Source organism: Prionailurus bengalensis, chromosome B2 (assembly GCF_016509475.1).
Source record: "Prionailurus bengalensis isolate Pbe53 chromosome B2, Fcat_Pben_1.1_paternal_pri, whole genome shotgun sequence".
Lineage (NCBI taxonomy): Eukaryota > Metazoa > Chordata > Mammalia > Carnivora > Felidae > Prionailurus > Prionailurus bengalensis.
The window spans coordinates 34,237,702-34,264,937 of record NC_057349.1 but is presented as its reverse complement, the minus strand read 5'-3'; the positions used below and the strand labels follow the sequence as shown (position 1 = coordinate 34,264,937).

General features: G+C 43.6%; 1 protein-coding gene and 1 long non-coding RNA gene across 7 annotated transcripts in view; one reads left to right on the top strand and one right to left on the bottom strand.

The window, feature by feature from the left end:
* Window positions 1-450: 450 nt before the first annotated feature.
* Window positions 451-2,916, top strand: LOC122490349. The gene is made up of 3 exons (XR_006299136.1): window positions 451-565; window positions 1,108-1,322; window positions 2,320-2,916. It is a non-coding gene; the product is annotated as an uncharacterized LOC122490349 (long non-coding RNA).
* Window positions 2,917-8,016: 5,100 nt separating this feature from the next.
* The window catches only part of MAPK14 (mitogen-activated protein kinase 14), a 74,757-nt gene continuing 55,537 nt past the window's right edge, over window positions 8,017-27,236 (bottom strand). Inside the window, exons 9-12 of one of the 6 annotated variants that reach the window (XM_043592971.1) lie at window positions 16,576-16,655; window positions 14,163-14,241; window positions 11,244-11,417; window positions 8,017-10,423 (exon numbers count right to left, since the gene is read on the bottom strand). In XM_043592971.1, coding sequence (XP_043448906.1) covers window positions 10,356-10,423; window positions 11,244-11,417; window positions 14,163-14,241; window positions 16,576-16,655 — 401 coding nt within the window. In that variant the 3' untranslated portion in view covers window positions 8,017-10,355. Of the gene's footprint in view, window positions 10,424-11,243; window positions 11,418-14,162; window positions 14,242-16,575; window positions 16,656-16,787; window positions 17,639-19,211; window positions 19,820-20,652; window positions 20,733-27,236 lie in introns of those variants that run through there. The other 5 variants (XM_043592969.1, XR_006299135.1, XM_043592974.1 and 2 more) reach the window with 5 other exon arrangements.

Here is a 27,236-nt window from a genome sequence, read left to right as displayed (position 1 = left end):
TGAAACCACCCTGTCAACAGCTTATTTCTGGGAAGTGGGATAATGGACGCCAGGTAGCTGCATTTAAAATTTTGTCAACAGGGGCACCTGGGCGGCTCAGGCGGTTAAGCGTCTGACTGCTGATTTCGGCGCAGGTCATGACCTCACACGGTTCGTGGGACCGAGCCCCGCGTCGGGCTCCTCGGTGCCGGCGCGGAGCCTGCCTGGGATTCTCTCTCCCTCTCTCTCTGTCCCTCGCGTGCTCACACACTCCCCCACCCTCATAAATTAAAAAAAAACGGAAAAAAAACAAAAAATGGTCAACAGGGAAACAGGTTTCGTGGTCACAAAAGAATAGTGGTAGTTAGAAAAAGTCGTGTGCGACTGCTGTGCTTGGTGCGAGTAAGAAACAGCTGGAGGGGTCACGTGACTGGAGGCTGGGAAGAGGCCCCTCGCGCGCGCGTGCGCGCGCGCACGCGCACTGGGGTGTTTCCTAACTGGGGAGTGGGTGGGACTCGTCAGCGGCAGAACAGCCTCCAGATGGGAACACGCCTCACCGCAAGCATCTGTCAGCCGTCATTACCAGGTAGTCACTGCCTCTGGCACTGGACAGAGCTGCGGGTGTGGGTTTTCGGTACGGGGCCCATGGCCTGTGTCATACCCGAGCCACGGCCGAGGGGAAATGGGTCCTCGTGTCGCGGCAGCGGATGCTGGCTTTACACCTCACAGCCGGACACAGATGACTGCATCGGCAGCCCCGCCCGCCAGGTGGAGCCCGCTAACCAGGTCGGGGACACACAGGCCTAGGACTCCCATGAGAAAGTCGCACAGTGTCGGCCGCGCTCCCGGGAGGGGGAGCAAGAGGTGCACCCGGCCCAGAAACGGCCACCAGCCATGAGCCCTCAGACGTGCTGTTCTTGGGGTGCCAGGGGAGTGGTACTGTCGTCGCCCGCGACTGTGTTCTTCCCCATTAGTATGTTACCTCCAAGAGGGCACGACTGTGACTTTTAGTCTTTCTCGTGTTCCCAGTGCCTGACCCAACAGATGTCTGTGAAATTGAATGAGGGTGCGAGATACCACAATGACTTCCAACTTCCCCTTCTTTCTCCCTGATATTTTCATTTGAAGGTGGCAGATGGATGGGGAAACAGTAGGAAGTATCTGGATCATGGCCATCAGCCACCTTCAATCATCTTTTGATTCTCGTTCCAATTCATTAAACCGCGGTGCCTCCGACTCGAGTCATACAGCAAGATGCAGCCAAGAGAATCAGAGTCCATTTATCCTGAAACTTGTCCGTTCCTGAGCTGGAAAGTTCCACACCGCACCGTTTCTTAGGGCAGGTAATCTGCGCATATTTAGTATCTTTCTTTTGATGGTCTTTGCTCGGAAAGACTGTTGATTATACAAACAGGAAGCAGAGGACAAGATGATTTGCAAGCGATTAAAAGATGATAGTCATTCAGTGACTCAGTCAGTAAAGATCGGCCGCCTGTTGTGTGTCAGGCACCATGCTAGGTGATGGGACACAGTCGCAAATATGATGGCTTGTGCCCTTGAGGACGTACAGCCCCGAACTAACATTTATTGAGCGTTTAATGTATGCCATTGAGCATTTAACGTGCCTTAACTCATTTTATCCTCACCACAACCCTCGGAGGTAGGTTCCGACATATGAAGTAATTTACTCAAGATCGTACCACTTGGAGATAGAGGGGCTGGGCCTCGGACCCACGCAGACTGTTTCCAGAGCCTGTGTCCTTGACCTTTGCAGGTTTTTGCTCTGGAGCGGGTGATACAAACATCAGGCCATGACAAAACAATGTGACAAAACATGGCCAGGGCCACCACAGACCAATGCAGACACACACAAGTGGCACCCGGAAGGGACCGCTAATCCAAGCTGGGGGATGGCCAGGGAAGGTTTGCGGAGGGAGTGGTTATGGGTAGCCAGCCTGGAGGAGTGAAGAACGAGGCAGGGGGTTCTACACAGAGGGAACACCATGCACAAAGACCAGAGGGGACAAGGCTAAAACACATGGTGGCATTCTACATGGTGGCATTCTACGAAGAGTACCGCCTTAGCGAGGGAGGGAGAAGTGACAGCTGGGGACAGAAGCACTGAAGGGGGGCACAGGTAGCTGCATGCAGCTCGTCCTCGGACCCACTTCTCTCCCGAGCGCTGGAGGTACCTTTCCATCCCAGGTGAGCAAGAAGGCAAGGGAGAGGGGACTGGGGCCTGGGAGACGCCCAGGGTGCCCTGAGTGAGGTGAGGCACCAAGTGCCCGGCTGTGGCTGCCGTGGACACTGGTGTCCTTTTCACTCCTCTCCTCTTTTCAGCCAGCAAGTCCTTAGGGAAACTATGCAGAAGGAATACAGTTTTGATTTTCTTTCGGAAACCAGGAGGGGCGTGTCTAATGTCGATGCTGCAAAACTGTGGAGCTGGGAGTCCTTCAATGGCGATTTTTGAGTTTTGAATCCAGCATCAGCAGCCACGTGACTTGGGATGAGGCTCTGAGACATTACTTGTAGAGACTATACAAGTAAGGATATCAATTGCTTAGCATACAGGAGGGGTCAGTAACTGCTTTTTAGCAGGGAAGGCGGGGAACCGACAGGGGAGAAGAGGAAGTCAGATCATCGACAAGGAGGTTTCGCTGCTTAAGGCTCTACAGCCCTTGAGTCATTTCTATGTCAGCCGTTCTCAAAGGGTGACCTTTGGAAGCCGTTGCAGTCACTTTTGGTTGTTGCGACGACCAGAGCTTTCTGATACATAGCACACGGGAGGCATCATGCAGGGTGAGATTCTCAACGAGAATTGCTTCATATGACAACATATATCCTGCCGGACATTCACAGGGGTGGAAAAACCTATTTAGGGTTATCTGAGCCTAGGCTGTAACTTGACTTTATGTGTAAAACACAGGCTCGTTGGTTTTTCTGTTTGGTGGTTTTTTGTGTATGTACTTAAAATTTCCAGGATCACAACTGAGTATATGAAAAAAGATTATACTTGTTTCATTTGAAATTTTACCAACATTTGTCCCCCAATTTCAGAAAGTCACATGACCGACAGTAGTCCATCATGGCATTTGAGTTGCCAAGACAACACGACACAGTGGTCACATTCAACACGATTCTAGGTTTAGGAGCAAGTACCTAACTGCTTCCGTATGTCTTTTATTTACTTATTTATTTATATATTTATTTTCTATTAAAAATTTTATTTTATTTTTGGAGAGAGAGAGACAGAGCGTGAGCAGGGGATGGTTCGAGAGAGAGGGAGACACAGAATCCGAAGCAGGCTCCAGGCCCTGAGCTGTCAGCCCAGAGCCCGACACGGGGCTTGAACTCGTGAGCCGTGAGATCATGACATGAGCCTAAGTCAGAATCTTCACTGACTGAGCCACCCAGGTGCCCCTGCTTCAGTATGTCTCTTATGCGGTTATGCTTGAGCATTAGCATGTTGAAGTGTATCTTTTTTCTGTATCCATCATTTATATCAGATCGTTCTATCTGCTTTGAAATCGTGTGTGTGTGTGTGTGTGTGTGTGCGCGCGTTGTCTATGAATTTCACTTCAGGATCATAAAAAGAATGTCTCAAGATATTAGTTATGCAAAAGCATGTTGGATCTGATAAAGACTTGAGAACCACTGTTCTTTGCGAAGGGGCCAGGTTGGCCCTGTGGTTTTACATCTTCTTTGTGCCCACCGTCAAACGACACTCAAAAGGTGGTGGCGTATATATATTTTCTTCATTGCAAAATTGGACTTAAGGTTACTTCCTTACTTCATTGCTTAATGACTTCTACATGAAGCACATTCTCCCAACTGAACTGATCAAGAAGTTTTGCAGTACAACAGTGTCCTGCTGGTGATGGGTACTCAGGCCACAGCCTCTGGCCTCAATAATAGTTTTCCAGAAACTTCCGTGGAGCTAGGCCCTGGACTATCTCGTCCAGGGAACTCTCCTCCCAGGTGGCTTCAGAAGCTCACACTGCAGGGGCGCCTGGATGGCTCGGTCAGTTAAGCACTGACTTCTGCTCAGGTCATGATCTCGCGGTTCGTGGGTTCAAGCCCCACGTCGGGCTCTGTGCTCACAGCTCAGAACCTGGAACCTGCTTTGGATTCTGTGTCTCCTCTCTCTCTGCCCCTCACCCCTCCCCCTCAAAAATAAAATAAACATAAAAAAAAAAAAAAAAGAAAAGCTCACGCTGTGGGGAGGACACTCCCACACTCACTCTAATAGAACAGCCTCAATGCCCAAGGTCAGTTCAAGAGAGATGCAAACTAACCAGTATCTTGAGTGTCCACAGCATACTGGGCACAGAGGTTTGTTATTTTGTTCATTTACAAATCTTCAGTCACCTGAAAACTAAAAGCTATTATCCCAGCATCACATACCTGACAAAAGCTGGAGTCAGGATTTGAGCCTGAGATTTATGGCTTCAAAACCCAGTTTTGCTTTCCACCGTAACCCACACCTGCCTAAGAAAATCTTGCAGTCACACCCAGTTTAACTAATACATTTTCTGGCTGTGGCAACGGCCCAAAAGCTTCTGAACAAAGAATAATTGTATCCACTCGACACCCACTTCCTTTTTCTTTTTTTGAGAAGTGGAATAGCCTTAATCCAGTATCAAGCCTACCTTCTTCTGAACTATCCTTTTCTCCAAAAAAGATCTCCAGTTTTTAAAAAGCCCCTTTCCTACATTGAGAGTAGGTTAGTAGGTGTTAACCTTCAATTATTTCTTCAAGAAAAGGGTCTTTGTGGGGCGCCTGGGTGGCTGAGTCGGTTAAGTGTCCGACTTTGGCTCAGGTTGTGATCTCATGGTTCATGGGTTGGAGCCCCGCATTGGGCTCTCTGCTGTCAGCACGGAGCCCACTTCGGATCCTCCCTCTCCCTGTCTCTGCCCCTCCTCTGCTCATTCTCTCTCTCTCTCAAAAATAAAGAAAGAAAAAAGGAAAGGCTCTTTGTTATTCTGCAAGACTAGAAGTGTCCCAGCTTTATTATTATTTATTTTTGTTTTGTTTTAAAGTAAGCTCCAAGTATGGGGCGCCTGGGTGGCTCAGTCGGTTAAGTGTCCAACTTCAGCTCAGGTCATGATCTCACAGTTCGTGAGTTCGAGCCCCGCGTTGAGCCCTGTGCTGACAGCACAGAGCCTGGAGCCTGCTTCACATTGTGTCTCCCTCTCTCTCTGCCTCTCCCCCGCTTATACTCTCTCTCTCTCTCAAAAATAAATAAAACATTTAAAAAAAAATAAAGCAAGCTCCAAGCCCAATGTGGGGCTTTGACTCACAGCCCCAGATCAAAGAGCCACATGATCTACTGACTTAGCCAGTCAGGTTCCCCGAGGCGTCTCAGCGTTAGACCAGTGGTTCTTAACCAGGGATGATTTTGCACCAGGGGACATTTGGCAATGTCTGGAGACATTTCTGGCTGTCATAACTGGGAGAGAAGGGAGTATGCATGCGACTGTCATGATGTGAGCAGAAGTTAGGGATGCTGTTTGACAACCTACAACGCGCAGGTCTGCCTCGACAAGTAACAATGTGACCCCGGATGCCAATAGTGTCAAAAACTGAAAAATCCTGCTTCAGATCCCCCCAATACACTCTTCTACTAGGGAAGAAACTACCCAGGGCTCTCAGCTGGGGGCAGAATCCGGCTACACAGGAGTGGTGGTGTTATGCTTGTCAAGAGGCCCCACAGCTGGGTGCAGCCCCTTTCCACCCTGTGTTCTCCTGTCTTGGAAAGTTGGGCTCTGACCCTGGCAAAACTGAAATTGGGGGATGGTTCTCCGGGTCACACACACACACACACACACACACACACACACACACCTTTCTTCTGTTTGCCACTTACCTTCTCTCGCTCCTAATATATCCTGCACATGTACCCGTCTCCATATATGGTTTTCCACTGTAAGATGGCCATGTTATTCAAGTTCTCATTGGCAGAAATGTCAATATTTTGCTATCGCAAAGAACAAGACCCCGAGTGACCTTTTATTTTTTCATTCGTGCACTTGTGAGAAGTGTAAGTGTTAAGTCCAAAGCATATGTTAAGACATATCTGTATTATTAAAAAGGTCTTCATTTGCATATTTGGTAGCTAAGTTCTCGTAGCTGTCAGATCGTACAGAGAAGTGAAGGTCATCACACAAGCACATTCAACTAGTTAACGGACTACTTAGAAAGTTTGTCCCTTTTTGCTTCATAAGCATCTGAACCCAGAGTGTCTATCCTACCCATTCTAGTCTTCTGTTAGTCTCTAATTACGTTGTATGCATATGACCAATGACACAAATATAAGGCAGATTAACTGCAGCAAGTAAATCTTGCAAAAATGGTAGATTTGATAAACCTGATAAATAACGCTCGAAAACTGCTTAGATCTCAAAAATGTGGCTCTGGCGGACTCCGACCAGCCAATAAAAAGGGAAAAGTAATAAAGCGATCACCAAGAGAGACTTAGAGAAAAGAACAATGTATCAAAAGATTGAGGTCTTTAGGAAAACTGAGGAAGCCTCAAATATTCTTGCCCAAATTCCCCCTCTGATTGCGCTGCAAAAATCAAAATGGGAAGGATACCGCAGGCTGTTAAAGACGGTGTCACGTGAGAAACATTTTGTCCTTTGTTCATGACAAAAGCCTATCTGAAATTGTGAATATGCTTTTACAGTTCTGCTCCGTTTTCATGATCGTCCCAAACAGACTTCCTCTGTCCTCCAGTCCCCGCCACGTACTAGGAGATTCTGGTCCCCATTTTCAGTGGGTTCGCTTTAGGGAGCTCTCTCTGGTGTCCACTCTCTTGAGCCACCAGGCAGCACCCACTCAGAAGCCTAGGAGGAAGGCTGAGTCACAGCACTCGTGCCTGGTATGCGAAGGCAAAATATTTCCTGCAACTGTCTGATCCTTGCAGGGGCTTATATATCACGTGTGACAACTGGGTCCCTTTCCTTTTACCCTCTTAAGAAGCGGATGAGGACAGGATGAAACAAAGAGTCTGTGCTCAGTTTGCCTTCTGCCATTATTCCCAGCTGCCAGCCTGGGACCACACACCGCAGGACAGAACACCCGGCTGCATGCTCTCGATATCCTCGCAGGCTGGGCCTCGACAATCCAGCCTGGGACACCTGTCAGCATTCCTCGGCCACTGAGAAAGGAAGCACACAGACACAGGCCCTGAAAACAGCCGCGAGACCTCACGGACCTTTAATCCTGTGGTGCAAGTCACTTGTTTTGAGGAATACTGTCAGGGGTCATAAGATAAATGAGTCATAAAACAGATTGCTTAAAAATCTATAAACAATATACGTATATAGGTACACATGCAACTTTCTCTACAGATAGAATGTCAAAGCTGAAAAGAACCCAAACAACTACCTAAACAAACTTCATTTCACTCATGAGGAAACTGAAGTCCTAGGCCAGGGGTCGGCAAACTTTTTCTGTAAAGGGCCAGAGAGTGAATTGTTTAGACTCTGTAAGCTGTATGGCCTCTGCTGCAACGACTCAACTTTGTCACTGCAGCACAAAAGCAGCCATAGAAAATACGTAAATGTGTGACTGTGTTCTGTTAAATGTTACTTACAGACATTGAAATTTGAATAATATATTATTTTTCACACGCTACAAAAATACTGTTCTTTTGATCCCAACCACTTAAAAATGTAAAAACCATTTTTAGTGGGCTATACAGAGACAGGCGGTAGACTGGCTCTGGCTCTGGGGTCATACTTTGCGGACCCCTGTCCTGGGCTACTCTGACACCCAAGCGTAGTAATACAGAGCCTGCTGTGTTATACCTTATTTGTGATTTGCTCTATCCGTCCCATCAGTGACTCAGATCTGCTTCACCATAAAGTGGACAACTAAGGACCTCTGTAAGTGTTTTCTAAATTTCAGGAGTAATATTAAGATCTATAAGAGATGTACGCCAGGCCACAATGGAAAGAACATCGATATGATGCCATATTGTGCACTAAATAAAATGCAATCAACATAAAAATATGAGAAACTTGAGAAACTCACTAAATTTGAAAAATAGGCTTTATTTTAACCAGTGGTATTGTATGACATCCTATACGGCATAACTGATTACAGCCAAGTTCATGAATACAAATACAATAGCAGTTTCCCTCATTCTCTCTTTTGCTTTCTGTTCAGAGAAATCAGGAGATGGGAGCCTGATGCTCAGAAACCAACGAGCTGTTCCATAGGCTCCGGCCGAGTCCAGGCTCCTGGAGCATATTCAGACTCCTAACACATACACAATCACATGTGCAAAGACCTTTATGAAAAATACTCAGAGCAGTATTTCTTCAGGAAATCACACTAGCATTTACAATCAGACACGGCCGATAAAATTCATCTTGTTGTGGATTGTGAGGATTTGAACTGCACATAAAGGAGATGAGGCCTTTGCGTCCATTTTTCTTTAAAGAGGGGGAGAATCTCAGGTGAGGTGCGGTCACCCATCAGCCTGCCTCCTTCCTTCTCGCTCCACAGCTGACTCAGGGGAGCTCCCCGTCCCTCCGGAGGGCATGCGCCACGGCACTGTGATACAGAAATGGATACACCTTGTCCCAAATACAAGATTTTGTCACGCCACCAACAGTGGAAGTGGCTTTACACTTTCTTATTTCACAAAAGGTTTAAATACGTGGGCCCTTAGGGGGCACAAGATGCCTGAAATTCAGAAAATTAAGGAAGCAACTCTTCTCTACCCCTGAGGATATTTCATCTTTATGAAGTTGAAAATACAAAATATTAGAATAATTTGCCCTTTCTCCCCATCAAATGGAATCACATTCTCAAAGGATTCCTGCAATATACAAAATTCTGGAACAAAATTTTCTTCTCCCCAAACCAAGACCAAGATTTCAATGTTAAGCTGCCAAGAAGACCCTCTCCCAAAGACAGGTGGAAAAGACACCTCGTTACTTCTCTAATAACCACGTTTAGACAAAGATAGCAAAAGGAGTTTCTGGCCTCATGAGTTTTTATTTTTCACTTTGATTTTCAGCATTTCTTAGCATTGGCTATTGGGAGTGAAGAGAACAATTTGTTTTTCAAAGTCTGAGATATTCCCGGGAAGAGCCCTGATCTTTCCCGTGACGGTTCCCTATAAATAGTTTGTCAAAAACCAGACGGCAAGAGTGAAAATGCTATCCACCCATCTGTTCCATTTCTTCATAGTTTTCACATCAAAAGCACCTAGAGTATCAATTGTGTTCAACATAAAATAGCACTGGGACTGGAGAGAGGATGTCACCTGCCCGTGGCATCGGCCGAGGTGACGTGGGCTCTGAACTACCCAAGAAGTCTTCACCGGCAAACCTGCCAGGCACCAGGGCCTCCCGAAGAGAACAGACAAGCAGCTGTGCATGCTCAAATAGCAAGACGTGCAAAACACATCATCACTCTGCTGGGAATAAAGAGCACACAGGAAGTACACTGACAGCAAGAACCGGCTTCTGCCTGCTGGGGCCGATATGCATGAGACCTTGGCACTGAAGGTCGGGGGCGAGCAGAGAGAGGGCAACACCTGGGGGGCGAGGGGGAGAGAAGCACACACACACGCATGCTTGCACATGCACACACGATGCCTCCAGGGGCTCCCTGGTTACTTTGGGTTCACGAGTGGCCGTCCAACAACCTGACTACTTGCCTGGCTCAGAATGTTCATCTGCCGCGATCTCGAACTGCCTACACTTTCTTCTCTCCTTTTAAGGCACAAGCATATTTACAGTTTCAGACATACCTGCTGAGTTCTGAGACTCATATTAAGCAAAGTCAATCACAGACTAGTGCACAGAAGCCAGTTGGTCCTTTTCGGCTGCGTGTGTCGCTGAGGGACGGCTTCTGAAGCAGCCAGAAAGTGTGAGCCCCTTCTCTGTGCCACTGTGGGATGCAGGCGCGTCTACCCCCCACCGCAAGGCGGGGCCACAGGAGAGGCCAAAATGGCAAAAGCATGGCTGGGATCTGGGACGTTTAATATTTTTTACTTTGCATTTGACAAACCCTAACCAGAGGGCAGCTCTCGCCTGCCTGAGCTGACTCTCACAAAGAGCAAGCAGTGGCTGCCACAGAGCTTCTGGAACCCCACATGAAGTCACTGTGATCCTAGTTTGCTCATATTCTCTTACCCCCCACCCCCCACCCCCCACAGAGACAGACACACACATGCACACGCACAGGAGCGCACACACACACACACACACATACACACACACGCACGCACGCACACACCCCTTCCACCATGGAGGAAATCTTTGCAACAAGAGGCACTTGAATGATATTTGGAGAGTTCCCATGAAAAGGCCTTCCCCTCACAGTGAAGTGGGATCAACAAAACAGAAACCAGGTGCTCAGGATTCCATCTCTTCTTGGTCAAGGGGTGGGGGCACAAAGCTGATGACTTCATCGTAGGTCAGGCCTGGAAATTGGGAAGGAAAAGTAGGATGTGAGGGTTCAGATGATTCTCTTTGCTGGCAAGCACTCGAAGCTTCTAAGCTCGAGATCCTTCCTCCCCGTGCAGGCTAATGGTTTGATGGGCGACTTCAAAGAACCGCCTCATTGCTTATGTGCGCTATCCTAATGGAACGTGGGATTACACGGCAGTTCAGTGATACACGTGAAAGAACTATTTTTACTTATTTGTTTTATTCCTCAGTGTCTCCTCTTTAAAGTTCTCTGGAGCAGGTGCTCAGGAATAACAGAGCACTCCTGCAAGCTACAGCAACAGGTAATTTTGGCTTGGGGATTTAACTGGAGTTCTGAATGTGTGTTTTATGGAAAGACTTTGAGATTGGACATAGAGGAGACATAGGCTCCATTTCTGGCTGTGTCCCTAACTAGGTCTAAGGTAACAGACAAGATAAAAACTCTCCATCAATTGTAAAACTATAATTCTATAGTTCTATCAACTGTAAAACTATAAAAATACCTTATTCCCTACTTAGATGTTGTAAATGCAGATTCTGAGAACCTCAAAGCTCTATACAGATGTGAGGGGTTGTGTGCAAAATCAGACCAGACAGAAGCACCTCAAAGGTCCAGAGAGTATCATCTACAACAGACAGTTGCCATCAGGGAAACATATTCGTTCTGCATCAAAGACACTAGTGACAAGTTTTAACAAGTCGGTTATAACCAGAAATTCTATTTTCCCACAGCTTTTGGTTAGTGGCTCACCTAAGAAAGATTTGTAAATCTAAGTCCTCACACTAGATGTTAATCCTGCTCTTATGACTTACTCTTCCATTCATCTATAAGGAGGTCCCTGCTTTCAAAGGACTGATCATAAGGATCAGCCACTGGTTCATCATCAGGATCATGGTACTGGGCAAAGTAGGCGTGTGCAAGTGCTTGGGCCGCTGTGATTCTCTTGTCTGAGTCCAGTACAAGCATCTTCTCCAGCAAGTCCACCGCTATCAGTACATGGATTGGAAGAAAAAAAAAGTTTTTAACATGATAGCAAAAAATTATGCTTTATTAAGCAAACACACAATTTTGACTCTTCATAATAAACAAAAGAATTCTCCTCCCAAATGTCTGCTCTAGGATACATTATTCCTCTTCGTGTGTGTGTGTGTGTGTTGTCTCGTGCTTTTTAAGAATACATTACTAAAGAGCGATTTTTAAAAATAACTGAGATTCTGTTTGAACAAGCTTTTGTGGAACGCCAATGTCAAACTGCTACCACTGTAGTCAAACTGTGTCAGAATGAAAGCCTATAACCAAAGTAATCAGGAAAAGGTAAGCAGCCTGATTTTTGTTTTTTTATTTTTTTGTCTGCTTGCACTGTTTATTTACTGACATAAGGCAATGAGTATCCATTAAACAGATCTTCAAACAATGAACAAATTGAGGGTTTTACATGGGTGTGTGGGCGAGACATGGTATTTGGATAAAGGAAATAAAATTTTCACTATGAAAAATTTCAGTGTACAAAACAATAGTACAGTGAATACTCATATGCCCACCACCACCCATATCCAACAATTAAGATAATCTAGGGGCGCCTGGGTGACTCAGTCGGTTAAGCATCCGACTTCAGCTCAGATCATAATCTTGCAGTCTGTGAGTTCGAGCCCCGCGTCAGGCTCGGTGCTGACAGCTCAGAGCCTGGAGCCTGCTTTGGATTCTGTGTCTCCCTCTCACTCTGCCCCTCCCCTGTTCAAGCTCTCTTTCTCTCTCTCAAAAATAAATAAGAAAACATTATCTATCTACTTAACTGTGTTTTCTGCTGGACCATTTTAAAATAAAATGATAGGCATGGTACTTTACCCCTAAATATTTCAGCATAAAGACATCTTTCTATATAGTCACAAAACGATTATATCTGACAAACAGATAATTCTCAAATATCATCTAAAATCCAGCTTATGTTAACATTTCTCCAATTATCCTAAAGTTGTCTTTTATACCTAGTTTGTCCAAACCAAGATCCAGCTGAGGGTCACGCACTGCATTTGACTGGGTTTCCTAGGGTGAAAAGTACCAGGTCCTAATAACCAATACCTTGATGAGGAATAAGGTTGGGGTAAGAAAAAGATTCCTCTAAGATCTTGACAGATACAAATATACACACCACATCAAAGGGCAATTTAAGTTTTAATTCATGTTTTGAGAATGCCAGTTAAACATGATGCCAGTGACTGACAAAATACAGCTGTCACTATTTACATCGTTGGTGTACTCCTGCTCAGTTAATATGCTGGGCACAAGTTCATGGTCAGTAACAACATGTTCTGTCTGCAAGAAGAAACTCTTTGTATGACATCACTGTTTGGCAGTGAGCTATGAGGCATGTTTAAATCCTGACAAGTGCAGTGCTGAACACCAGATGGCCCAGAGCCTCCATTCAACTCATTTGCAGTCTGTATTGCTAGGTGGTATCCAGTTCTTTTGAGAGTATTTAAATTCATGATTCCAGAGAAGGATGGATGTGACCTAAATAAACTGCTGGGACACACACATACCTCCCCCCTTCTCTAGAAAAGTGAGTTAACAAGTCTCTTTGAGTTGGCTAAGAGGAAGTCAAACAGTGAGCACTGCCAGGTCTGAAACATGAACTGATAGGATGAAAATACATTCAGAACAGAATGACAGACAAGAAAGCTACCAGCATACAACATGATTTCCCAACATCCTAGCGTATTTACGACTCAAAGAGAGCTTCTCACAGATCCTTGAACTGGATATTACAGCTCAAATAAATCATACAAAGCCAACGGGAGCGTACCAGGGCAGATGCAAACCTCAACCGACCGCACAGAATTCTGTATACCCCTGATGAGTCTGTGGACTCATTTTTGGATGTGAGAGTGGCCCAGCTGAGGTCTGGCACACTTACGATCTCCAAGGCTGACACAGGCTCACCCAGAACTGCCCAACTTTTCAAAAAAGGTGAGCATCTCTGCTATTGTAAGAATTATCACAGTAACACTGAAATCACTCTCAACAATCACTATGGAAGAAGTACTTAAAACGGTAAAGCCACTCAGCCTTCACTACAACCTGAAGAGGGAGTCGTGATTATCAGCTGCTGGGACCCATAAGGAGAGGGAGGACCCACTGAGAGATTTCAAAACATCCCACAACCTTGCACATATACCATGTGACATATAACACACACAACACAATCTTCAGAAAGGAGAGAAGGTTGATTATACTATTATCATAGCATTGCCCCCTCCCTGTCACAGGAAGGCCCTGATCTGATTTTTCTGTGTCTGCCGTTAAAAAGCACTGTCCGCTGCACAGTCCTTGAATCAGGGAATTAGAGGCTCAGGCAATGACACTTTTAGGGGCCAACCAAAGCATCTATTAGCCCTAGCTTTAAGGAATAAAGCAACTCCCTTTTTTTTTTTAATGTTTTATTTATTTTTGAGAGAGCGTGCACACACACACAAGAAGGGGGGGGGGGCAGAGAGAGAGGGAGACAGACGATCCAAAGCAAGCTCTACACTGTCAGCCCAGAGCCCGATGTGGGGCTTGAATTCACAAACCGTGAGATCATGACTTGAGCTGAAGTCGGATGCTTAGCTGATGGAGCCACCCAGGTGCCCCAGTGGTACCCTATTTAATCAAAAGGAAAAACTCTTCTTCAGATCCCCAATTTATGTCATAAACAAGTCAATATCCTTGAGATGAGGATACGATCAACTTACCCAAGGGATTGGCACCAATAAATACATTTGCAAAGTTCATTTTCGGCATCTGGGTCAAAGACTGAATGTAGTTTCTTGCCTGTAAAAATAAAAGGTTTTCAAAATGGCTTTGTTCAATAATGTTACTGCTCCTGGAGTCTCAGTCCTGCCAAGGAACAAGTGTTAACTGACAAAATCTGCTAGCTTCGGTGTTTATGACTGTCTTTGATATTCAGTTAAAGACTTCTCTTTTACTGCCTTATGTATGATCATCACCTTTGTTTATTCTGGTTATCTCTCACAGTTACATTTCAAGTGAATGAGAATGCTAACCAATTAAGTTCCCTTTTAATAGCTTTCTGATCAAAGGATCAGAAGTTTAAAAAAAAAAAAAAAAAGAGGCCAGGAGATCTAAGAAGTTCCCCTTTCTGAAACAGCCTTCCTAGAAAGCTAAAATTAGCACAGGGATTGGTACTCCTAAGGAAAGTCTAGGACTAGCAGTCTTCTGATGGTGCTGATCTCAGTAGGTACTCTTGGTACATAAAAAGGATATTCATGTTAAACCTTGCTAACAAAGTAATCTTGGTAACAAGAAAGTAAACATAAGCCTAGTATATTATTCTAAGAGTCTTGAACACATTTAAAAAACACTAATTATTAAGAGTAACAAACAATAGTGGGTTATAAGTTACACGGCTTGTGCGGAAACCTTTCCCCTACCACTTAGAAGGTACATCTTTTGGGGCTAGTCCTCAGCTAACACATCAGTGACCTCATCTGCAAAATATTAGTATTAGATATTAGTATTTGGCTTGCCTGTAACATACAGTCACTGTGATACTCAAGTACGATAAAAGTTTATGAAAGAGCTTCAAACTAAAATTCTGACACAAACATTTATATTACCAATATAGTTGTTATTAGTTTGGTCCCTACGGTGGAACAGGCTTGAGTTTGTATCTTGAGTTTATCACTTTGGGTAAGTCACTTACTCTCTTTAAGTCTTGAGTTCCTCTTCTGTAAAATGAGATTAACAATGCTGACATCACCAGGCTGCAGTGAGGATTAGAGATAATAAGCCAGCACTTCCTCAGCACAGTGCTTGGTTCAGAGTGATGGCTCAATAGACATTAACTGCCAACACTGTTGCCTTTAGAAAGTTTGCTCTCATTCACTAAGGGTGTTTCAACTTCACAAGTTCTGAATTTCACCCTAAGGAACTTAAGGCACCAAATATTATTCAGGACTGATAGCTCTACCAAGGCAAGCCAAAAACTGGTCTTGAGAATAATCATATAAATACAAATGTAACTCATAAATGTGTACTTCAGAGATTAGGTATTAAACTATGTCTATGGACATCCCTGTTTCAAAAAGTAAACCCCACTCACTATCAGTCCATCTGAGATAAAATTTCTTTTATCTTAACCACTTCCTTAAAATTCCTGTTTTAACAAGGCTCAACACTAAACGTATGTGTGTACGCTGTATGTGTGTAAAAATGTACACGCACACACAACCTTAGACAAAGCTCTAGTTGCTAGGGTAACTTCACCTTCTTAGTCATTGTATGGGCGCAAGTAGAAGTCCGCTTTGAAAAGCCGTTGAGTCCGATTTGAAAAGAACTCGACTGTCCGCGTGGCTGTAATCCCTTCCTACTTGAGCGTAAAGATAAAAGGATGAAGGGAAAACAGAGGCAAGAGAGACCTGTCTCATGCAGGGAACAGTCATCCCTCTAATAAGATTTTTTAAAAAAAGGTAAATTTCAAGACTGAAATATAGCTGAAATAGAAACAAAGCTGCTGGGAAGGGCCTCTGGATGCCAACCTGGCTCCCAAAAGCATTAAAGGCGCCTTAGAAAGAAGTGCCCCAATCACCTCTGATAAGAAAGCTAGCATTAGATTAAGTAGTAAGAACTGGTCAAGACACCTTATCCTGTATCAGTGTTCATATTTATTCCATATTATTTACATATTTTCTTTTAAATACAGTACTTACTAGTGTTGGATATTTTACTGATTTTTTGTATTTTAAAGGAATAATACTCTTTTGCTCATTATAAAAAATTGACGAATAGACCATCCTAATGGTCCTCAGTTAAATACACTTCCAGCCTAAAGCCATCAGATGGTAACATACCCTAACTAGGAACACACAACAGTCTCTTAAGCACTAAATTCATAAACCCAAATATAGAAGTAATATCATTTTCTATTTACAAGCCTGTAAGTTATATTCTCAATCCATAGGATTGGATGACATTTTATCCCAAATGTCAACATCTTGCAACAGCACACAGGCAGTCATCAGTAGCCTTTCAAGGCACATGCAAAAGCACTCAGTGACATTAAAAACTGTGTTGATTATACAGTGGCAATAAAATGAAATGTGGCCTTCTGAATTGGATATCCCTATACAGTCTGTTTGTTCTCACCTCATGGCTTGGCATCCTGTTAATGAGATAAGCAGGGGGGGTCCCCGTCAGACGCATAATCTGCTGAAGCTGGTTAATATCTTAGATGCCTAGTCAAGGGCATTGTTAAACATACAGTGCAAAAAAATAACTTTCAACTCAAGTTTTTAAGAAGGCCAAAAAAGCCACCCCAAAACAAAGGAAAAACCCACCCACTCATTCCCCCCACCCCCACCCCAGGCCAGAGCCCAAGGCTGTATGTTAAGGCACACTTCTATGAATGGCATGAGAGTTATTAGGCATGCAGCCAGTGACTGGCCATGCAGATAAGAAAAATTGCTTTTCTTTCATTTTAGCATCATCTTTAACATGAAATATTTTAGGCTCCCTGGAAAGAGACTGCCCTGTGATCCAGGATGCCAGCCAGAGAACTGTTTTCAACAGGATGGCCTAAACCTGTTTGCTTGGGGATTGGGGGGGGGGGGGGGGCGGGGGGGAGGTAAATGGAGAGGATTCAGAAAATTTTGATTTGGCTCTGGACTGGACAAAATAAAACTTTCAATATATCCATTCAAGGAAGAGGTTAAATTTTTGTGGCACAGGTTCTGGTGACTCTCCAAGGCACCACCCCTCCAAACGTAAGACATGGCCGGGTGTGTGAGCTGATAAGCAATGCCAAGTTTCAAAGACATTAGTCGTGGTACATTTATAACATGCCACAAACACACAGTTTGTGTGTTATCACAAACACACAAACACACAGGAAGAAACAGGAGACACGGGGGAAAGTTAGAAGCCAATGGCAAGGACGGAACAGAAGTCACAGGCCACTGATGGTGTTCTAGCAAGCCTTAGTGATTTCCTCCACAAGTCTCTAACAGGTGGACAGGCTGACTCCACTTCATAAACAGCCGGGAGGGAGCCTACAAAACAGTCTGCCGGGACCGAACCATGAGGTCTTCTGTAGGTACGCGCGCGTATGTAAGCGGCACTCCAAACTTTCCTCTTCGTGCTGTCCCATCAGCTTTAACACAATTCCCCCGCCTCCAAAGTGCTGTAAGAACTGCCAGTTTATCATGTGTTCCTATTAAAGGAGAAGTGATGGGATTTTGAAAATCGACACAATTCAATAAAAATGGTCTTGTATTCCCTTTCTTCTTAAACCTTTTGTTCCCCGCTGCGGCTGGCGTGGCATCTTCAGTGAGCACCCTGGTCAAGCAATTACATTTCTTTGTGGCTCCCTTCAGTAAATTTTCACCTTAACTCCTCCTCAGAGCTCCAATGCCCTAGGGGTCGGATGACGTGTGTAAGGCTGGCCATCAGGAGAGGGCTGGGGCCACACGCTCCACGCCGCCTGTCACATTCTATTTCACACCGGCCCAAAGACAGGCCAGCAGATTCAAAAGGTGGCATGAAGTCGTTTTAACTTTCTCTCAACGAAGTTGAGATTTACCTTTAAGCAAGTTACATAACGAACGTTACTTTGCATGCCAAGAAATGTAACCACAGGGGGCCCGCTAAGTAAACCCCCGCAATAGTGGAACACCAGTTGGGTTTTAAAATCTTAAAATCCTGCCACCTCTCTGGTCTTTCTTGTGAACAATACTTGGCCTGTGCGTTTTCTGTCTTTGTTTCCTTTAGTCAAATAGGTTCTTATACCCCCTTCCTGTCAGGAGGTTAGGAAGAATAGATTTCTAGAGAAAAATGTGAGTAGTGAAAGGGCTTTTGCTTTTTTAGTATGAGATTTTTTTTGTTCTTTCACTGATTACTATAGGTGTTGGGTCACTAACCAAAAAACTCTCTCCGCAGCCATCCACCATGACCCATTTTATCCCCTTTTCTCCCAGCACATCCCAACTTGTTCTCAATCAGCCCACCCATTATTGCATTTTCTTACAATGTCTTATTATTTATTGATTGAATTTCTACATCAGTGATGACATCACTACCTCACTATTCTTCACGAGTGATGAAAATAGCTATTGGCTTTCTTTTTTTATTACATTCCTTCACTAATGAATTTTTCTTTTTATTTCTAATACCTTTACACAGGTTTCCTCACCTGGCTTTGTTATTTACACAGCATGTATCCTACACATCATGTACTTTTAAAATAAACTGGTACTTGGGGAGTATCACTGACATCAAATTAATCTTGTCTACCGTTTTGAAAGTTTAAAACCCCTTTTATTTACTCGCCATAACCATGTAGGAAAAAAAAAAACAACTTTCTTATTCCTGTACTCAATACAATATTATTTGAGTGCGTTCTATATTCTGGTACTCCATTTTATTATGCCCAACTCTAGAGCTATTTAAATGTATAATATATCCTATTTCACTGAAGATAAAGGTGATCTCATTATTAGTTTGGGCACTTGATGTTGTTTCTTTCTTAACAATAAATGATGGATTAATAATAGGTAAATACTATATTACCCATGCTTTTTCTTTTAGAAATTCTTATGACTAACAGCACACACCTATAAGGTGGATGGTTGGGGTGGGAGACACGACTAAGCAGGAGCTGCTAACAGCCTTTCCCAGACAGGGAATGAATTTACTATCTTAGTCTCATTAGTACTATCAGAAAACAAACTGAACTTCCTCCCAACCCCGCTCCCTTGCCCCCGTGTTTTCTCTATTACCAGTTTTTCTCAGCAAATGCATTTAAAACAATAAGGCACCATCCTCACTACGCAGCATCTCGTATCTTCTTTGATTCATTCTATCCAGCTTCTGCACTTCATAAAGCAAAAGAAAACACTCCTTTGGGTTAACACTGTGGTCAGTAACTCTGACAATGACTTTCAAAATAGTGTGCAATCGCATGAGATTCAAGTTTAGAGATCATGTTATCAGAACATCTGATATCTATGCTCAGCTCTGCCAAGTGACTCAGTGCATGACTCAGGCAAGTCACAGCTTTTCTGTGCTTTTCCTTCTTCTTCTTAAATAAATAAATGAAACAAAATAATAGAGCCAGCACAGTCTCTTACATCCCTCAGAGTAGAAATTGATAAATACACTGGACTTTGTGGTCTTTTAAAGGAATGTACCGGAAACATACCAGATGACAATATTCTTTATTTTGTAAGGGAGACGATGAACCATTCAAACTCACCTGCTCAAGCCTGCCTCCAGCTACCCAGCAGTCCTTCCAATTGGGCAAAGGGACCCCGTTAGTCAGAATGCTGGGACGAGAATTCAGGAAGGCACGACTGGAGCTTGGCTCCACAGCTCTTTTTCCCTTTTAGTCAACTGCCTGGCGGCAGACAGAGGAGAAAAGGGAGAAAGGCTGAGCTTTCATGATCTCTCTCTTATCTCTGGCCCCAGAAAATGACCAACAGCAGGAAATCGGAGCCAAAGCAAGCCAGAGTCACATTCCCACGGCTTCTCTCTGAACCCCTGCTTAGAGGCAGGAAAGCATTAGCTCTAAAGCTTTTTCTCAGGTTATTTGACTTGTAATTACAAAGGCAGGCTGTGGGAGGAAGGATTTACAAGCCAACTCCAGTGGATGTGAAGTACTAGGACTGGTCTGGAGACAGGGTGGAGAGATGGCCCTGCTGAGAATAGACAACTTATACAAGATGTAGAGTTGTCAATTCTAAAACAATAAAAAGCAGGAACTTCTGGAAAAGGGCAGTAGCGTGCACCCAATGCACACTTCATCCTTGTGGTGATGAAGCTAGACTAGTACATGGTGAAGCTCATGCTCTGAGAGCAAGCACTAACCAGAATATAAAAAGAGCTCAGGTATATGTGACACTGCTGAGGAAAATGATGTCAGGGCTTGGTAACAGAGACCAATTTTCCATTGATCTCTTGGAATGAGTTAGAATCTCAAATCATTTACTGGGACACAACTGCTCAATACCAGCTCTCATGATCTACGTAGGTACTCCAATAGAGAACGAAACACATGCACGTGAGCAAATGTGTACACACACACACATACACACACACTTATACTTCATCCTGGAAGTCAGCACAAAAGGGCACACGTGCTTACAAACATACCCAGGTCAAAGTACAGATTGAGGGAAGCGGCAGAGGCTCCCAACAGGGCAGATAATTACAATCAAAGCATCAACTCACAGACTCTGAGGAGATTTTCTTCAAAAGATCAGCCCCTGGGGTTCCAACGAGTCTTAAAATGAGCTTCAACTGATCAATATCTAATGGTGGACTATAAAGGAAAATGTTGGGACAAAATAAAAATAAAAAACACAAACGACAACAAAACAAACAAACAAAATACCCCAATAACAAAAAGTGAAAACCCCCAGCCAAGCCAAAATGGTGAATTAACCTAGATCAGGGCTTCCATGGATGGTCACTTCAAGTAGAACATGTTCCTCCTGTGCAAAGACTCAAAATACTACCACTCACACCCCCAATTTATATTCATTCCGGGCATCTGTCAACATTACCCATCAGTAAAGTGAAGCGACTTTAGCTGGGTCAAAGACAGCAGGTGACAGCACAAAAGCTTCACTCAGTCCACACCTAACCTCTTTGCCTTCCACCAAAGCGTCAGAAGCCAGTTGAGCAGAATGCACTGGTAAGCAGAGTGCTACACGAACAGAAAGAGCAGCAGAGCATAGGAGCTAGGGCTGGCCAAGCTCCCCTGGGAATACTCCCCCGAAAGGCTTGACCCAAGGAGCTTGTAATAGGACAGGAGCCTGCGACTACCCCAGGGCCTAACACCACTTGAGCGTGCCCTCTGGGAAACCTCTCCCTCTGCAATGGCTAGGGCAGGCAGAGAGGAGCTGTGAGTGATAGTCGGCCAGCAGAGGGCCCCACTCCCCCACTGCATCCGCGTGTTCTTCAGGAGCGCCATCATGAAGCAGAACAGGAGAGTTTTCCATCTATCTCACAAGCGCAGTGACAAACCTCACACATCCCAGAGGCTCTACACAATAGGCTACAACGTCCAAACCCTTATTCGGGTAGCCAACTCTTCCGCGTATGTGCATATATTAACCAGAAGACAGAAACTGTTCGTTTGTTCTTATTGCCTTTAGTCTGGCCCAAAAAGGAAGTTAAAAGGGGAGAGAAAAAAATTATATAAAGTAAGCTTTTAATATTCTCTATGAAAGTGTGAGAGTTTATCCATGTCTCTACTGACATTCAGGGAAAAGGAGGGGAGGATGACTGTCTTCTGGTGCCTATCACACATCCTGTCAGGTTGTTGGCATATTAGATCCTTCTCAACCTCAGGTCTCACTTCCTCAGAGAGGACTCCCCCCACATTCTAAATAAGAAAGCCCCTTCTTCCTTGTATTCTCTACCCCAGCACAATGCTTGCAAACGTCAATCTATGATTACTTCGTTTGCTTTCTGTCACCTCTGCTGATCTGTATGTAGCTCCATGAGGGCACGGGCCACCCTGACTGCCACCTATCCCCCGTGCTTAGCCTGCTATCTGCTACATGTGGGCACTCGAAATATCTGAGGAGATCTTCTCCTCAGGAAGCAGGAAGGAAAGGAGGATGGAAGAAAATATTTCTGTTTATGATTACACATATAAAGGTAATACGGTGTAACTTAAAATAATGGCTTCTGCAAACCACAGTTGCCTAAGTTACAGGAATTACTTACGCAATATCACTGGCATCTTGCCTTGTTCTTCCCCGTTCCCACCCCCACCCCCAGCTAAGAAATTGGCTTAAATGGAAGAACATTCTAGACAGGAGTCAGCAAACCCCAGCCTGCTGCCTGTTTTGAAAATAAAGTTTTATTGGAACACAGCCATGCCCATTCATTTATGTACTGTCTGTAACTGCTTTCACCCTACACAGCAGAATTGAGTAGTTACAACAGAAACCATATGGTCCCCAAACCCTAAAATATTTACTATCTGGCTCTTTAAGAAAAGGTTTGCCAAACCCCAGCCTAGACCCAAACAATTTGTGTTCTGTAGAAAACAAGGTTAAATTAGAAACAAGTCCACTCACAGAAATCATTTCTAAATTAAATATAGTAGAGAACTTTGTCATCTGCAAATGGCAAAAATCAATGTGTTCTGGAGGTTAAAATTTCAATACTGACTCTTAGTTCAAAGTGCTGACAAGAAAAAAAAAAAACTAAAGCATGCGATAATGGGGACAGAGAGGGGAGGATGGACGAATATGGTCTTGCTTTAAAACAATCAAATTAAGGGGCGCCTGGGTGGTTCAAGTCGGTTGAGCGTCCGATTTCCACTCAGGTCATGGCCTCACAGCTTGTGAGTTCGAGCCCCGTGTTGGGCTCTGTGCTGACAGCTCAGAGTCTGGAGCCTGCTTTAGATTCCATGTCTCTCTCTTGCGCTGCTCCTCCCCCACTCATGCCCTGTCTCTCTCTCTCTCTCTCTCTCAAGAATGAATAGAAAAACATTAAAAAATAATAATAAAATTAGCTATATGACAACAGAATTTAGTACAGGATCCCCTCTGCCCATTTTAATTGGTTCAGTTTACAAGTATTAAGTCCCTTCACACTCTTCAGGAACAAATTTAACTGGGTAGCTCTCCCACAACACAAAGTATATCATATATGAAAACCAACTAGACTACTTCAACTCTTAAACAGGTAGTTTTACAATATATGCGTCAAAATTAATCTCGGGAAATAAAACTGTTGAGATTGGTACTCCTGTTTAAGAGACTTCTGACTACTGAAATGAGAGTCAAGTTTTATACTCCCTTCAGGGAAGCCGGAAGACTCTGGGCTGAGTTTCTTAACCGCCCTACCTTCACCTCATCATACCTGAAGAGTGTGGCACTCCCACTAGTCACAGAGGCTCACGACAGCAATGAGCTGGGGGCCCCGTGTCTCTGCCAGTATAAAACAATCACACGTCTGAAGAATAAAGCCCGAATTCCTAGCCCCTCATGGCCCTCCCTGGCTTGGCATCAAGCTTCTTTTCTGACTGCCTCAGACGGTTTGCTTCAATGCACACCAAATATTCTAGGCAATTCTAAGCTTCCACCTTCTTATTTATGCAAGTCATACGCAGGAATATCCTCCATTCTCCCCTCCTATCAAGTCTTTTCTTATTTATTCTACAAAGTCCTACTCAAACAAGAACTGTGCTGTGAAGTCTTTCTGGATATCTTAAGTTCGAATTAACTTTACTTCTTCTCAATAACTTATTTGTACCTCTATTATAGCATTTTTATCACTCTGTCTTATTTTATAATGAGAGAGTAGACATTTGTTCTGGTAACTCCTATAACTCACTTTCCACTGAGTATGATCACTCTGGTTTGCGGGACAGGTACTATCTTATCCCCAGCACCTTCCACAGTATAGTTTGATAAATATTGGTTGGCTTGAAAAGACTAGTTGTAATATGCTTTCTAACTCAGCTCCAGCCCTCTGCCTTGCCCTAAAAAGCCTGTAATGACCATACTCGATGGAAAGTCTAAATACAAAAAGTAGTCCAGAAAAGTTGCTTCACTTAATATCAGGCCTAACAAAGCCCTCAAACCTTCCAACTGAAGTGTCTACACCATGAAGAGTACGCAAGTATAATGCCATGAGTGTGTAAGGGCTATGGGCAAAGAGAGTTGCTACAGCATGATAGCCAATACTTGGGAGATTAGTAAGCACACAATGCAAAACAAGAATCTACTTAGTAGCTAAAAGCACTTGTAAGAGGGAAGTCAAAGCATGCAGACCTCAGAAGAAATCACCATAGGTTGGTTCTCCAAGAGCTGGCAAATCCATTGAAATACAGGTCAGTCTTCCAATAGTACCAGCTACTGTAAGGCCACTACAATTTGTCCAGGCAGTTAAGGCCAGAAGGTGCTTCAAGCAGCTACATAAGCAGAGCAAAGCAAAATTTATCACATAATGACAATTAGTTATCTCCACAACAAGCCATCCTTCATAATTGGTTTAACCCTCTTTTTCCCCCCTAGATAGAAGAAATTTTTCCTGTTAGGTAAACATGTGTTTCAGTTATAATGATCAAATTGTCAAAATTCAAATCATAGATGTCTTGGTCCTTTCTAAAACAACCACTGAGGCCCAAGATTACTCTTTAGGTTCTCTGTAACAAAAGTAATAGGTAGAATGAATAGATGAGGAAATCAACCTAAGGTTAATGGGGTAATCAGAAGGAAAATAAAAAAACCAATATTCTATTCACCTCTAAGTGTTCTAGACAAAGCCAGAACATTAATGTCTGGAGGGTGGAAAACCTTCCTGTGACAGACAGGATGGACTAGAAGACTTAGACCTACTTTCTTCTCTTCTTGGTTGTCAAAATAGTCATTTTCACTGTCACGCACACTAAAATTCTTAAGGTACTTTAGGTTTGTGGACACACGTGAAAATTCCAACCTTTTCTGGGAAAATATATTGTCAAGTTGGAGAAGAAAAGGCAAATAATGTAGTAAAATTTTTTTTCTTCTTCAGCATTTATTAGGACCTTGCTTTCAGTGTCTAAAGTGAAACTTTTTTTTTTTTTTTTTTAAGAGAGAGAGAGAGAGAGAGAGAGAGAGAGAGAGCACGTGAGTTGGGGAGAAGGGAGAGGACGAGAGAGATAAAAATCTTAAACAGGTTCCATGCTCAGCACAGAGCCGACACAGGGGCTCAATCCCACAATGCTGGGATCATGATCTGAGCCAAAATCAAGAGTCAGATGCTCAACCAACTAAGCTACCCAGGCACCCCATGAAACTGCTTTAAAATGAGAGAGAATAGGGGCGCCTGGGTGGCGCAGTCGGTTAAGCATCCGACTTCAGCCAGGTCACGATCTCGCGGTCCGTGAGTTCGAGCCCCGCGTCGGGCTCTGGGCTGATGGCTCAGAGCCTGGAGCCTGTTTCCGATTCTGTGTCTCCCTCTCTCTCTGCCCCTCCCCTGTTCATGCTCTGTCTCTCTCTGTCCCAAAAATAAATAAACATTGAAAAAAAAATTAAAAAAAAAATAAAATGAGAGAGAATAGGGGCACCTGGCTGGCTCAGTCAGTGGAGCATGCCGCCCTTGATCTCGGGCTTGTGAGTTTCAGCCCCATGCTGGGGGTAGAGATTATTTATTATTTTTTAATTAAAAAAATAGTAAAATGAGAGAATGTTTGAAACTAGTGACTGCAAGTGAGGGGTAGACGTGACAGCAAGGGGTACATCAGAAATTTTTTACTGGCGTGTTTTAGCCCATAATCTGGGAGCTGTGAACATAGGTGTTCATTATGTTATTCTTTGTTTTTTTTGTATTTCATAAAATGTTTGAAAAAAAAAATCAAAAGAAATAAAGTAGAATTAAGGAGCAAATTTAATACACTAAGGAAATTCATATGGAGTAAGGCAGCAGCTAATGGCAAGTAGATTATAACTCAACAGCCCCATTATCCTCAGGTTAATATCTTAAAGGTACCCCTTCTATCAAGATGAAAGAAGGAGGGGCACCTGGGTGGCTCAGTCAGTTAAGCATTCGACTTCAACTCAGGTCATGATCTCACCGTTTGTGGGTTCAAGCCCTGCACCAGGCTCTGTGCTGACAGTGTGGAGCCTGGAGCCTGCTTCAGATTCTGTGTCTCCCACTCTCTCTCTGCCCCTTCCCTGCTTACACTCTGTTTCTCTCTCTCAAAAATAAAAACACATTAAAAAAATTTTTTTAATGAAAGAAGGAAAAAAAGTTTTACACATGAAGGAAATACATTTGATTACTTAGGAAAGGAAAATGACAGCAAACAAACACTGTGGTCTCCAGAAGAGGAAAGAGTATGTGAAGTGTAACAGGGCTCTGAAACTCATTTTCTCTCTTCCTTACGCTACAGACTATTAAGTATTGGTGATAACATTTTCTAACTGGCCACTCTTCTCAAAACCAATGGCATTTGAAATAGGCTAGCCCTATGCCTGAAGGGACATTCTGTATCCTCACTATCTTCTAATGTGAAGTTCACCAGCTGTGTCCACCTGATATACCTAGTTGACTGGACTTCTAAGGCAAGGCTTCATTCTTTAAAAAAATAATCGTGTTTTTGAGCTAGATGGAAAAAGTGTTCTACAAAGTCATAAATGAGAATAGCTTCAAACCTAACAATATATACTTAGTTTTAAGACAAAAATTAGTATTTCTTATACCTTTAGGGGAACTCCAAGGATTATTAACAACCAGTACTAAAAGCATCTCTCAAGGAGACTAATCACAAAAAAATGAGTAAAAGGTAGAATACGAAGAAGACTTATAGAGATCTAAAACTGCATTGTCCAATGCAATACCAGTAATCACATGAGATTAACTAAATTTCAGTGTAATCTAAATAAAATCTAATAAGATTTGAAATTCAGATTTAAGACTCATAAAACTATGAATCCAAAGGAACTTCTCCGAAGTGATACTTCCTTGACATGATAAAGAGCATTTATGAAAAATACACAGTTAAAATCACAGTCACCGGAGAAAGGCTGAAAAACTTCCTTCTAAGGTAAGAACAAAACAAGGATTCTCACTTCACCACTGCTATTCAACATTATACTGGAAGTTCTAGCCAGAGCAACTGGAAAGGAAGAATTAAAACCATCTCTATTTGCAGATGATAGGATCCTATAGATAGAAAAACCAAAGAATCTGCAAGAAACCTACTAGAGCTAATAAACAAATGGAGTAAAGACACAGTGCACAAAGTCAACTAGAATCAGTTTTGTTTCTTCACACCAATAATAAACAACCTGAAAAAGAAATTAAGA